This window comes from Penaeus japonicus, unplaced genomic scaffold (assembly GCF_977035675.1).
Source record: "Penaeus japonicus unplaced genomic scaffold, GWHDUDI00000001_assembly GWHDUDI00000011, whole genome shotgun sequence".
Lineage (NCBI taxonomy): Eukaryota > Metazoa > Arthropoda > Malacostraca > Decapoda > Penaeidae > Penaeus > Penaeus japonicus.
The window spans coordinates 35,212,954-35,227,953 of NW_028234413.1; the positions used below are offsets into that span (position 1 = coordinate 35,212,954).

Here is a 15,000-nt window from a genome sequence, read left to right on the forward strand (position 1 = left end):
AAAACAACAACAACCAAAACAACAATAAGAAGAAAAAGGAAGAAAAAAAAAAAAAGGAAAAAAAATCTGGATCCATTCTAGGCCTTCCCGATTTTCCCCGTGTCTCGTTCTCCCTCGTTTCTTAGGCGTGTAACGAGCGCGCGTGCGGGCCTGTACGAAGTGGGCGGGCTCGGAGAATTATCTGGAAGGACCATGTCGATGCTGCGATGGCGACTCGCTGGCGGCGGCATCGGACGCGGCGGCCATGCGACAATGTGGCAACTCTCTCAACTATGGCACCGCGCGCTAATATACTGCTGTTCTTTGGCTGGGTTTGTTTGCTTTATTGCTTCTTCTTCTTCTTTTTCTTTGTCTTCTTCTTCTTCTTCTTCCGCTATTATTATCATCTTCACCACCATCTACTTCACCTCCTCTTTTGTGTCTTCTCTTCTTTTTCTTCTCTCTCTTTCCCCTCTACTTCTACTTCTTCTTCTTCCTCCTCCTCCGCTATCATCATCATCATCGTCACAGCCACCTACTTCACCTCCTCTTCTGTTTCTTCCTCCTTCTTCTCTTCTTGTTCTTCTCTTTCTTCCCCCTCTACGTCTTCTTCCTCTTCTTTCTCCTCTCTCCCTCCTCCTCCTCCTCCTCCATTTCTACTCTATGCCACCCGTATAAACCAGTCCTCTTCTGTCTCTTCCTCATTCTTCTCTCTCTTCCCCCTCTACTTCTTCTTTCTCCTCTCTCCCTCCTCCTCCTCCTCCTCTTCCATCTCTACTGAATGCCACCCGTATAACCCAGTCCTCTTCCCTTTCCCGCCACGAAATGCCGCCGCCGACGTCCATCCCGCAGTGCCGGACTGCCGTGGCACTCGTGGCTCTAGCGGCACTGCCTGCCTCGCCTCGTCTCCGCCGCGAGGTGGGATAATTACCCGATAAAAAATAATAACATAATCACGGGAACAGCCTCAGCACACCCCTCACCTACGCTCCCCGCCCGACCCCTGCATACACACATACCTACATACATACACTCCAGGATGCGGCAGCCGTTGGGTCTCACGCGCACACGCACATACGCACGCACACACACACACACAGCTATTACATACAAATATTCAAATAGAGAGAGAAAGAGATAGATAGATAGATAGATAGATAGATAGATAGATAGAGAGAGAATGAAAGAAAGAGAGAGAGAGAGAGAGAGAGAGAGAGAGAGAGAGAGAGAGAGAGAGAGAGAGAGAGAGAGAGAGAGAGAGAGAGAGAGAGAGAGAGAGAGAGAGAGAGAGAGAGAGAGAGAGAGAGAGAGAGATTGCCAGAGCCACCGCAAGGGGGATGATGTTCAACTCGGCATTTGGAGTGACAGTAGGACCACAATGCGGAGGAAGATTACGGAGAAGGACATGGCTGTAGTGGGGGAGGGAAGAGGAGGAGGAGGAGGAGGAGGAGGAGGAGGAGGAGGAGGAGGAGGAGGAGGAGGAGGAGGGAGGAGGGGGGGAGGAGGAGGAGGAGGAGGAGGAGGAGGAGGAGGAGGGATGAGGGATGAGGTGGTGGTGGAGGGGGAGGAAGAACGGGAAGATGAAGAGTAAGAGGAGGAGAATGCGGCTGAGAAGGATGAGAAGTAGGAGGGGAAAGAGAGGAGTAGGATAAGGAGGCAGGATAAGGAGGAAACGCAAGACCAAGAATGTCAATATAATAATTTTAAGAGAGAGAGAGAGAGAGAGAGAGAGAGAGAGAGAGAGAGAGAGAGAGAGAGAGAGAGAGAGAGAGAGAGAGAGAGAGAGAGAGAGAGAGAGAGAGAGAAAGAAAAGAGAGAAAGAAAGAAAGAAAGAAAGAAAGAAGGAGAGGGAAAGCGAAAGAATGAGAGAAAAGGAGGGAAAGAGAGAGGAACGTTGGTGCTGTAACAATAACTAGAGGGGGAGTAAACCTGCCACAGGAAACCAATACGTGTTATCTCGGGGCGGTGGAGTCTACAGGAAGGGAGGGGAGGAGGAGGGGGGGAGGGGGGAGGGGGGAGGGAAGGGAGGAGAGTAGGAAGATTGGAGATGTGGGGCGAGAGAGATAGAGATAGAGAGAGACAGAGAGAAAGAGAGAAATAGAGAGAGAAAGATATATAGATAGAGAGAGATAGAGAGAGAGAAAGATAGATAGATAGATAGAGAGAGAGAGAGAGAGAGAGATAGATAGATAGATAGATAGACAGAGAGAGAGAGAGAGAGAAGAGTAGGAGAAAGGAAGTACGTTAACGCGTGTGTGTGTTTGTTTGCTTGTTTAAGTGTGTGTTCTTGTGAAGAAGAGGAAGAGTGGCCATCCAGAGTGAATGCGGAACGTATTGCAAAATTACCCCAAGAAAAGTAAATAGAACCTAAATCACACAACTCATCTATCGTAACCATCAATGAGCACATGAGGCAAGACCTAGTGATGCAATGCTGCAACAAAAAGGCTTCTGGCCCGGCCCGCACACACTCACACACACACACACACATACGCACACTCATTGACACATCCACACACACGAACAAACATATTCAATTACCACAATTACACATTAAAAAACAACAACAAAAAACGCTTGCATGTTATACAAGCACAATCAAACAAACAAACAAATTTCTTACACCATAACACATTCCACAGTTTATCAAATACATACACGCGCATTCACACACACACACACACACATCTCCATACAGAGATTCACAGCTAAAATCACCTTAACCATACCCACATTCCTTACCAAACACACACAAACAACCAAACACACAAACAAACAAACAAACAAACACATTCAAACCGACAACACCTTAACCCTAGAAACACCCCCCCACCCCCTTACCCCATCCCACCCCACCCCATAACCTCTCACCGAGCCGCCACGTTACTGCACCAGCGAATACACAGGGGCTTCCGACTTCCGGCAGCCACGCATGGGCTCGGAACCCCTACAAACTACAGGATTCCTCAATCAATAGGTTCCAGAGGCGCTTAAATGGTAACCCGAACCGTCTGTGCCTCTTTGCGTGAGCTCTTCTGGCCGAGTGGAAGAGGGTTGGGCTACAAAAAACGGAGTTTCGTTGGTGTGTGAGTGTGTGTGTGTGTGTGTGTGTGTGTGTGTGTGTGTGTGTGTGTGTGTGTGTGTGTGTGTGTGTGTGTGTGTGTGTGTGTGTGTGTGTATGTGTGTGTGTGTGTGTGTTTGCAATCTGATAGAGAGAGGGAAGGAGGGAAGAAGGGAAGAAAAGAAAAGAGAGAAAAACAAAACAAAACGGAAAAGAGACAAGAAACAAGATAGAGTAAAAACTGAAAGAACTAGCACGACAAGACAACAGAAAGGGAAAACCGAGAAAGAGAAACAGAGCGAAAAGAGAGAGAGAGGAAAGACAATAAGCGAGCAGCGCTCACAAGAGAAGTATAAGGCTCAGTGCCGATCAGCGCCCAACAACGCGGCCATTTTATCAAAGTGGCCGTAGTGGCTGGCCAAGCACTCTTACTCTGGCAAATTCAATCAGATTTATTGATGATTTCCCGAATAACTGATTAATTGTGATTACCCATTTACCCATAACCCCACAGCCCCACCTGTGGCAACGCGTGTGTATCATTTTGCTACGACGAATCTAGGCTTGTAATGAAGGCTGCTTTGAGCGCTCGTTTTCCATGGCGTGTGTCTTTTGTTTTTGTTTTGCTTCCGTTTTCTGTTGCGTTTCGTTTTTCTTCTGTTTTATATTATTCATTTTGTTTTATTCTGATTGGAGGTTGAGACTCGATAGGTCTGGAATATGATGATTTAAATACTCATGTAAAAAAAAAATAACGGTTGAGATAGAAGTATAATACTAACAGTAATAGTGAAAAAATTGATAACCATTACAGTAATAAAACATTGGCAATACTACCAACATCGCATGAACGAGTCAGACAAAATCTCTCCCTCTCCGTTTCTCTTTTTCTCCCTCTCCGTTTCTCCCTCCCTTACCCCCCCCCCCCCTTTCTCTCTTTCCTCCCGCGCGGAAAAACAAAAGAGAATCGAAATCCGCTCTGTTGGTCGGCGCCATTCATTCCGTGTAATAACTAGAGGCAATATCCAGCTTCAAACTTTGTGGGCGCTTTTCGTAAACGTATAATGGTCACGTTGATAATGCCGAGGGTATGACGGAAAATAATAGTCACCCGTAAAAGTAACTGAAATAATATTAATGACGGACATAAGGAAGGACATGGAGAGAATTACATTTATATATAAATATATGTCGTGCAATTGACCAAGAGAATTAACTAGTTAAAATAAAAAAAAATCGAAATGTTCACCATAATAAAACGATCCCGCTATCATTTAAATCAACAAAAGAAAGAAAAGAAACACTTTCGAACAAGAAAAAAAAAATAAAATGAAATAAAAATCCCGAGCTGGCCATATAGTACATCAAGCCACCTCCAAGGAGCGAGCATGCACGCACGCACGCACCCGCTGCCATTTTCTCGGGGGAACGGGGGGCGCACTCCCGGTATATTTCGCTGCTGGGCCGAAATCATCTAAGCTTTTCTTTAATCACCTCAAAGTATGTGATTGCTTGAAATTCTTTCTGCCCAGAAGAGGATGGAGAAGAGGAAGAAAAAGAAGAAGAAAAAGAAGAGAAAAAACTATATACATTTCTAGAGCAGCTTACATTTAACAGTCCTTTATTTTAAGTATGTATTAGTCGGTATAACGCATTACAAAGACAAACCGAATTACAAGTCTTAAAAGTTATAACGAATTACAGTACGAAGCATTATATATAAGTATATGAAAATATCACCGTCTCATCAATTAATATAGAAGACCTCTGGCGATTCCGATCATGAATCCATTAAAAAAACATCTTCGAATCTATTGAAGCACATCCGAATCCTTTTAAAAATACCCGCTAACCTTTGTGAAGAAGCTCCGAACCCACTGAAGGAGCTTCGAATCCATTGACCTCCCCCCCACCCCCCCGCCCCCTAACCGAATCCGTTGACGAAACTCCGAGCCTATTGAAGAAGCTCCGAACCCGGACGAAATTCGAATCAGCCGGACTGTGAGCCACCGCATGCATACATACCCTCGACATTCATCTTATCTTATCGTCCTGCCGAGACCAGGGTCAGATAAGTGAATGAAAGAAGTGACTGGAATAATCATAGTGAAGTGTAGTGTAAACCTAGAGGAGAAAAAAATAAATAAATAGACACACATTCACGTAAACAACTGATATGGCCTTCGTAGCAGTTACCGAGTTTGAACGTTCATGTATATCAGTCCGAATTATATTTGCATAATACTTGCGAATAATATTTACGTTCCAGTTTATGCCAATGTTCTCCCAAACATTATTCGACAGCTAGAGGATTTCCATGAATGATTCTTCTTGATAAGTGAAAGAAAAATTAGAAAAAAAACGAAAAGAAAAATACAGAATGCCGTTGCCGAAGAACTTGTCTTCCCACAGCATTCTTTAGCGCACATTTTTATCACATAATCTTAGATGATTGGTATGAGAAGAGAAAAAGGAAATACATTTGAAGAGATACATAGCTCCCTTGTGACGAAAAGGGAACTAACTAGACGTTGGTTTATTTTCGAACCCTAAGAGTATTTATCATCAAAACTGAAGTTAAGTTTAAAGATCTTAATAACTATCGATCCTCTCTGTACCTATGTATGTATATGTATGTATATGTATATGTGTATGTGTATATATATATATATATATATATATATATGTAAAACTTCTGGGCTAAAGAATCCGGGCCAGCCAGCAGATGGACCGCGCTCGGCTAGGCAGAAGCAGAAAAAGAAGCAGAAAAAGCTGAGAGATAAGGAGAACAAAACACCCATCTCGGCGTGGCCTGACATCTGCCCTCCGCTGACAACGTTGTCTGATCCCCCAAGACATACGGACGTCTGGGGGGATCCTGGGGAGAGGAAAGTCGACGGAGCCAGCTGGGAAGAGGGACTATTTTGGAGAGCCTGCAAGCACATGGGCAGGTGCACACACATACGTACATAACGGGAGATATAGTCATGTAACCACGCGCTACGAAACACACACACACACACACACTTACACACACACCCACACACACACACACACAAAACACACGTATTATCCATATGCATACACGCACGCACACAGATTGAACACCCCCCCCTATCTCCCACCCCACCCATCCCCAACCCCCACCAACTCCCAAGCCAAAGTAGCTCACTTTGCCCTTGGAGGGGTTAAGGTATCGAGGGGAGGGAGGTGACTGTGAGGGTATGAGGGGAAAGAGGAGGAAGAGGAGGAGGAGGAGGGGAGGATGCGTGAGACAGAGGGGAAGGGGCGTGAGGGGAAAGGAGGTGGAGAGGAGGTAGGGGGAGGTGGAGAGGTAGGGGGGGAGGTGGAGAGGTAGGGGGGAGGTGGAGAGGTAGGGGGAGGTGGAGAGGTAGGGGGAGGTGGAGAGGTAGGGGGGATGTGGAGAGAGGATAATGGGAGGGGGGGCTAAGGGGGTGTAAGGGGAGTGGGTGAGGCATAGGCATTAGCATGAATAAACTCCTCAGATTTACATAAGTTAGATCAATTTAGCTCAAGGGTCCGCTACGACAACAACAAGCCACAGTATCCCGTGTTGGCGTGCGTTATTAAGTCCCGGTGACGCTTGCGGTTTTATCGTTGCCTTTCTGTTTTTTCAGCTTTGTTAAAATAACTCGGTCGGGTAGGGGGGGTAGGGGGAAAGGGGGAGAGGGGGGCAAGGGGACAGGGGGAGGAGGAGAAGAACTGCTGCCAGATTACTGCTTAATATCACCATCGTTGGAGATTTTTTGTTATTCTTGATTTTATTCCCCTCTTCCTCTTTCTCCCTGCTACCCCCCACCCTCTCTTTTTTTTTTTTGGGGGGGAGGCGTTGTTATGAAAATTAATACTATTAATACTACTGCCTGTGCGATGGTGGCGCCGCGGTGGTAGTAAGAGTATTATTGACCGTAATTGCTACGATGATCGTAACGGTAGCAGTAACAATGGTAGTAGAAGCACCATTAATAATAATAGTAGTAGCAGTAGTATTAAAAAGAAGCAGAATAAGCTAACGTAGACATAGCGGGTTGTGCTCGCTCTTACCTAAGCGTCAGAGAGAAAATTCAGTCTCATCCAATAGCTATCTGTAATGCACAAGCATCTTCAGCAGAAGAGAAACTAACTAAATAATGGCTATAAGTGACAAGAAACAAATTATAACTCCTTCTTTCGTCTTTTTTCTCTCTCTCTCTCTCTCTCTCTCTCTCTCTCTCTCTCTCTCTCTCTCTCTCTCTCTCTCTCTCTCTCCTCTCTCTCCCTCTCCCTCTCCCTCTCTCTCTGTATGTAGAGGACTATGAAGGCTCTGGATACATCGAGTAATATTTGCTGTACTGATTGTTCTTTTGGTCGCCTGATTATCCTATCGAAAGTAATCAACATATTACAGCCGCGCGAAACAATTAACCACGACTCCGATTAATTAACCACGATTAATGAACCTCTTCCTCACCATAACTTATCCACCCCTCCACCCCATCCCCGCGATCACCATCAACCACTTGCATACCAACAGTATCAATCATGGGATCACCATCGCCTTCACTATCCCCTCAACAGCCCCTGCCCCTGCCTATCCCCCTCTCCCACCACTCCCCCCACTCCTCCTCCCCTTCCCCCTCCCCCCACTCCTCCCCCTCCTCTACGGCGCCAGTGGGACACCAGAGATTTACATATCCGAGCACAATACAAGTTGGACACTGGAGGGAAAACTACTCGCAGCCATCTTTTTATTTTTCACCCCCCCTCCCCCTCCCCCCCTGCCCCTCCCCATTTTTTTTTCTTCTACGTTAAGAAAAGTTTCTTCCTCTACAAGTTGACTGGGCGGGGAAAGGGGAGGGGGAGAAGGGGGAAAGGGGAAAGGGGGAGGAGGAAGGGAAAAAGAGGGAGGGGAATGGGGAAATGGGGAAGGGAAGGGGAGGGTAGGGGAAAGAGACAGAGGGAGAGGGAGAAGGTAAGAGAGAGGGAAAATTGTGAAAGAGAACGGTTATATAGAGGAAAATGGATAAGGATACAGAGAACTAGTGAAGGGAAGGTTGGAAGACGCAAGTATAGAGAAATTACATTAATCCAATATCCTCTCTCTCTCTCTCTCTCTCTCTCTCTCTCTCTCTCTCTCTCTCTCTCTCTCTCTCTCTCTCTCTCTCATTCTCTCTCTCTCTCTCTCTCTCTCTCTCTCTCCCAAGATCATTTTCCCTCTTTCCTTCACACAGTTAACGTATCAAAGGAGACGTGAGCGGACAACTGCCACCGGATTTACATATTCCACATATTTCACTCCGCCGAGGGGGGTGAGGGAGGGGGTAGGAGGGGGTGGGATGTGCGGTTGGAGGTGGAGGTGGGGGTGGGGATAGGGGATGGGGCAGGAGGGACACAATACCCTTAGATGGAATAGAGAAAGGGGTGGGTGGAAGAGGGTAGAGAGGAGGGACATGAGAAAGAGAAAGAAAAAAAATCGAAAAATAAGGAGAAAAAGTGAGATAGACAGAAGAAAGAAGATGAGAAGGACGAAGAATAAAGAAAATAAAAGAGAAACGGAAGAAAACAGAAGAAAAAAAAATCCAATAATAAAAACAATAGAGAAACGGGACAAAAAAAGGGGGGAATAGGAAAAAGGAGAACAGAAAGAGGGGAAACAGAGAGACAAGAACAAGCAAAGAATCTCAAAGACTCGCTCGAGACATAACAGCACATAATGGGCGGCAAATGGGCGGCGTTCGATCGACTGTCATTGTGGGCGGGCATGGGCAACGAGCGTGGGGAATACCTGGTGGGGGGGGGGGGTATCACGAGGGCGGGTATGTGCTTGAGACATAAGGGGAGAAAGGTGTGTATATGTGTGTGTGTGTGTGTGTGTGTGTGTGTGTGTGTGTGTGTGTGTGTGTGTGTGTGTGTGTGTGTGTGTGTAAGTGTGCGTGTGCGTGTGCGTGTGCGTGTGCGTGTGCGTGTGCGTGTGCGTGTGCGTGTGTGTGTATGTGCTTGAGCGTGCACGCCTGTATGTTAATGTGCTTCTGCGTAGGAGCGTTTGCCAATGAGAAAGAAATGAAAAGGTGAGTCTTTATGAGTGTCAAATGAGAGGCGATGAAAGTAGGTGTGGATTGAGGGGAGAAGGGGGGGGGATGGAGGGAAAAGGTGTGTGTGTGTGTGTGTGTATGTGCGTGTGCGTGTGCATGTGCGTGTGCATGTGCGTGTGCGTGTGCGTGTGTCAAGTGAATATGGATAATGGCTAGGCCGGAGAAAGGATATAGTTAAGGCGAATCCAAGGAGGGAAAGGATGTTGGAACATACTAACTGACAAAACGCGATACGCCACACTGTCAGAGCCGGACGGAGGGAGTGGGAGGGAGGGAGAGAGGGAGGGAGTGGGAAGGTGGGAGGGAGGGAGTGTAGGGGAGTGTGAGGGAGAGAGGGAGGGAAGGAGGGAAGGAGGGAGGGAGGGAGGGAGGGAAGGAGGGTGAGTGAGAGAGAGAGAGAGAGAGAAAGAGAGAGAGAGAGAGAGAGAGAGAGAGAGAGAGAGAGAGAGAGAGAGAGAGAGAGAGAGAGAGAGAGAGAGAGAGAGAGAGAGAGAGAGAGAGAGAGAGAGAGAGAAATAGAAAAAGAAAGAAAATAACAGAGAAAGAAAGACAGAAAAAGAAAGAAAGAAGAAGAGAACAGACAAACAAGAGGACGAAGACCAACCCCCAAATGAAGAGCCAAATGAAGAGCCAAAGAGAGCCATAGACAAGAGACGAACGAGTCCGTGGCAGACGTCCAGCGAAGTCGGCGGAGACACTGTAGCTGCACGCCCTCGTGAAGGCTTAGGCACTGGCACGGGCGGTTGGAATGGGGGGGGGGGGAGAAGGGAAAGGGGAGGAGGGAAAGGGGAAGGGAGATTGGGAAAAGGAGAAAATGGAGATTGGAGAAAGAGGGAGGGGAAAAGGAAAAGGAGAAAGGGGGAAGGAAGAGTAAGAGGGGAAAGGGGAACCAGAGAAGGAAAAGAGAAAATAGAAGAGGGAAAAGGTGGAGAAAAAGGAGGGAGAAAGGAGGAAGAGAGGAAAGAGGGAAAGCAGAGGAAGATGAGACAGACAGAGGGGGAAAGGGAGGCAAGGGGAAGGGTTGAGAGGCAGAGATGAAGCGCTCCACTAATTACTGTAGAACGACTTGCAGTGTTGGACATGTGCGGGAGGGGTGGTGCTTCGACTGTATTGGTGGAAGGGTGGTGGTGGGGGTGGGGGGGGGTGAGGGTGAGGGTGAAGGTGAGGTTGGGGGTGAGGGTGAGGGTGGGGGTGAGGGTGGGGGTGGACTTTAGGAGAATAAGAGGAGGTGGGAAGTGAAAGGAGGAGGAGAGAAGGATAAACAAACATTGAAAAGGGAGAAAGGAGAGAGGGGAGAGAAAAAAGAGGAGAAAGGAGAAAGAACGAGAGACGAGATAGAAGAGAGAAGAAAAGAGAAAAGAAGAGAGGAGAAGACAAGACAAGACAAGACAAGAGAAGACAAAAGAGAAACTGGGCAAGAAATAGATAAACAAGAAAACAAGTGAGAAAACACGAAAATAACTGAGCGAAAAGAACAGAAAAAGAAAACCGTCCTTCCGTACAGTTGGTGCCAAAATTGGGACATAAAATTGAAGTAAATAAAAAACTAGCCAATAACATCAGAACACTCTCAACGATTAACAAAAGACATCGCAACACATCGCTACGCTAACGTCTCTTTAGATAATGAGACATGGACGAAAAAGAGTGAAAAAGAGACACGAAAGCTAATGAAAAATCACTATACATTTAGTTTCTTATCACATTATTTTTTTTTGGTGAAGAAAAAGATGAGAAAATCGTGGAAATTACCTTTAGTTTCGATCGTCGGCGAAGAAGAATAGTCATTGCGATCGTTTCGTCTCTCTGTTCGATCTGAAAAATAAAGAAATGTGAGCGTGAGTATAGGAAAATAATAATGACAAAGAAAAAAGATAAATCGTAAAACACAGAAGAATGAAACTCATAAAGTTCAGAAGAGAAACAAATTTGTTGCAAATTGTAATGGCTAGCAACGGGTATCACATGCCAAGCCATTATCATTAACCCCCCCACCCCAACCCCTCCATCCCCTCCTCCTTCCCACCCCCTCCACCCCCCTTCCTTTCCTCCCACACCCATACTAAAACCATCGCTCATTCCCGAAAAAAAAATCGTTCAACATTCTTTGTGTTGTTCTTCTACGCTCGAAAATAACGTTCCGGTCTCTCAGGATCTATGCAACAAACGACAAACGATGCAATTGCAACTTGACTTTCAAAATATGCGAATTATATTGCTGAAATCTCAATATTCAAGGCATTTCTTCATCTCCTCAACACCCCCCCCCCCACCATCTCTCTCTCGAACACCCGGTTTTACTCCATGCTTGGTGAGAGAGAGAGAGAGAGAGAGAGAGAGAGAGAATGAGAGAGGAAGAGAGAGAGAGGAAGAGAAAGAGAAAGAGAGAGAGAGAAAGAGAGATAAAGAAAGATAGAAAGAGAAAGAGAGAAAAAAAACAAAGATAAAAAAAAAGAAAAAAAGAAAGAGAGAAGAAGATGAAGAAGAAGAAAAATCCATTATGTCATTACGGCTCCCTATTTCTCTACATGATGTAATAAAGTTAAGGGAAACGCGGATGTCGAATTACGTGTCCTTTTTTCCCCCTCCACAAAAAGAGGGGGAGACATATGGGGGGGGGGGAGGAGGAGAGAACATGAATGATGACTATAGAAGAAGAAGAAGAAGGGGGGGGGGTGAGGAAAATGAGAGGGAGCAGACGAGGAAAAGAGAGGTGAGGAGTGAGAGGGAAAGGGAGAAGGAGCAGGAGATAAAGAATGAGAGGGAGAGGGTTTTGAAAGAGAGAGAGAGAGAGAGAGAGAGAGAGAGAGAGAGAGAGAGAGAGAGAGAGAGAGAGAGAGAGAGAGAAAGACAGAAAAAGAGAGAGAGAGAAAGAAAGACAGAAAGAGAAAGAGAGAGAGAAAGAAAGAAAAAGACAGAAAGAGAGAGAGAGAAAGAGCGAAAAGTAAAGAAAGGAAGAAAGAAAGAAAGAGCAGAAAGAGACAAAAGAAGAAGAAGAAGAAAAAAAAGAAGAAAGGAAGAGTGTCCCCTCTAAGCTGCCATAAACCCACTTGCAAACTCTTTGTGCACTATGCAAATAAACCACCCGCCGGAACTGCTCTTAGTGGCTCATCATTGTGATATAATATGACCCACAAATAAAAAAAAATCTTTGGCCGTGCCTTATAAGGAAGAATTAAGCAAGGGGGGAATTTAGGAGGGAGAGAGAGTGATAGTGAGTATGAGAGAGTGTGAGAGTGAGGGAGAGAGAGAGAGGAGAGAGAGAGAGAAAGAGAGAGAGAAGAGAGAGAAGAGAGAGAGAGAGAGAGAGAGAAGAGAAGAGAAGAGAAGAGAAGAGAAGAGAAGAGAGAGAAGAGAGAGAGAAGAGAGAGAAGAGAAGAGAAGAGAGAGAACGAGTGAAAGAGTTAGAGAAAGAGAAAAAGAAAGAAAGTGACAGGGAGATAGACACAGAGAACCCAGCAATTTATCTACTTCCCATTAGGACGAAGAATACGGAGTATATCCTACCCCAAAAAGAAGAAAAAAGAAAAAAAAAGAAAGAAAACGAAAAAACAACAACCCATATATCCCAGCAATCCACTCCTCCCCCAAAAAAAAGGTAAAAAATATGCATGATGTACCCCTCCAAAAAAAAAAAAAGAATATATAAAAATAAGTAAAGGACATAAACATAAACGAATAAAATGGTGACATAAAGCCCGCAGAAATTTACGATAATACACAAGAGATGATGCGTTGAACGACCGGATGTTTGTATGGTATTACTACTACTACTGTGGCGGCATTTTATATAACATGGTGGTTTCGTTTTAACTAGAACAGTGTTAAAAAAGGGGGAGGGAGGGAGGGAGGGAGGGAGGGAGGGAAGGGAGGGAGGGAAGGGAGGGAGGGGAGGGATGGGTGGGCGAGAGGGAGGGAGGGAAGGTTGGAATGATGGAGGGGAGAGGGGAGAGGGAAGAAAGAAAAAAGAAAAAAGAAAAAGAGAGAGAGAGAGAGAGAGAGAGAGAGAGAGAGAGAGAGAGAGAGAGAGAGAGAACGAGAGTTGAGAGCAGTTTTGTTAACAAGTATTGTTATTCTTAAAATGCATTTGCATTTTCTCCATCCTCTTGCAAGTTTTATTTTCTAATTACACTGCATTGAAATAGCTTTTAAGGGTTTGTTATTAAAACGTTATTTCTACACAGATACACATAAACGCACGTGTCCCATAATGGTAGGAAACGCACATTCACCCATCCACCAACACCCAAAATTATAAACACACAGACATACAAACAAACACAAACACTCATAAACATAGACACACATACAACCCAAAATACAAATATACAAACGCACACGCACCTAACCAAACACAAACACGCACAGGACTAAGACAGATAATCAAACAAACAAACACACAGAGGCAAAGAAAGAAACAAACAAACACAAACACACAGCGGCCCGGACGTCCGCACTGCACCAGACGCGAGCTGGCGACATCAATGGTTCATTTTACTAACGTCTCCTTGCTTCTCCCCCCCCCCCCCATTAAGATGACACTCCTCTCAGAGCTCCTTCCCCCCACCTCCCTCCTCCCTCTTTCCCTCCCTCCCTCCCTCCCTCTCTCTCTTTCCCTTCTCCTTCCTTCCTGCTCCCCCTCCCTCCTATCTTTCCCCTCCTCTGCCCCCTCCCCTCCCTCCTATCTTTCCCCTCCTCTGCCCCCTCCCCTCCCTCCTATCTTCCCCTCCTCTGCCTCCTCCCCTCCCTCCTATCTTCCCTTCCTCTGCCCCCTCCCCTCTTTCCTCTCTCCCTGCCCCTTCTATCCCTCTCTCCCTGTCCCCTTCTTCCCTTCCAGCCCCCTCCTTTCCCCTCTTCCCCCTTCCCCCTACTCTACTCTATCCCAGTGGCTCCGGTCGTTCCAGTCGTCGCAAATGGTGTGGTCATAATTTTTGTCGTAACTGTCGTGCCATTGTCTTAAGGTGGCAGATCCAATGTGACCAAGAAGCTCTCCCGAGGGCCAGGCGCCCGTGCGGGACCCTGAGGCGCACACGGAGCCTTGCTGTCTCGTATACATGTCGCGGATGTAGTGGTACACACACACACATATAGACGCACACACACACACGCACACACATAGACGCACACTCTCTCTCTCTCTCACACATACACACACACAAAAAAAAAAACACACACACGCACACTCACACACACACACACACACACACACGCACACACACACTGAACGAAAGACACGCGCACATACAAACAAGTCCCTGGCGAACGCACGCCCACATCAGCGATACGACATCTAATTCATTTGGCGACCGGCCAAGACTCGCCCGATGATCTATATCTGCGATGTGAACTGTAAACTATAAACATATTGCGAGTAGAAAGATGGAGAGGCTATCCCCTCCCCCTTCTCTTCCTCCTCCTCTCCACTCCCTTCACCCTCTCTCCTTCCCTCCTCCATCGCATTCCATTCCTTCCAGCTCCCCTTCTCCTCTTCTTCCATCCTTCGTCTCTATTCTCCCCTGCCCGTCGCCTTCGCTTCTCTCCTCTCCTCTCCCCTCTCCCTCTCCCTCCACCCCCACCCCCCTCTCCAAGAAGAGACATCTATGTCCGTGGAATCCAATATTCGAGTTTAAATATCACACGGATATCAAAGCAAACACAAGTCTTTTTATATATTGAAGATCGTGACACCAGTTTTATGATGATGATAGTCGGCAGCGGAAGACTGTTGGAAATGTTGGAAATAGTACAATGAGAATTGCTATTCTTCTCTGACAACTTCCAATGATCAAAATGATATCAATCACCGTCATATGATCATAGTGATGCTGGTCATTTGTTTTCTGACAACTTCCTATGATTATAGTGTAC

The 15,000-nt window shown here is 46.2% G+C and overlaps 1 protein-coding gene across 1 annotated transcript in view; it reads right to left on the reverse strand.

Moving 5' to 3' along the window:
- The window catches only part of LOC147471014 (uncharacterized), a 65,235-nt gene that overhangs the window by 29,926 nt on the left and 20,309 nt on the right, over nucleotides 1–15,000 (reverse strand). The window contains exon 3 of the mRNA XM_086541447.1: nucleotides 10,885–10,947. Within this exon, the coding sequence (XP_086397573.1) occupies nucleotides 10,885–10,947 (63 nt within the window). The remainder of the gene's footprint in view (nucleotides 1–10,884; nucleotides 10,948–15,000) is intronic.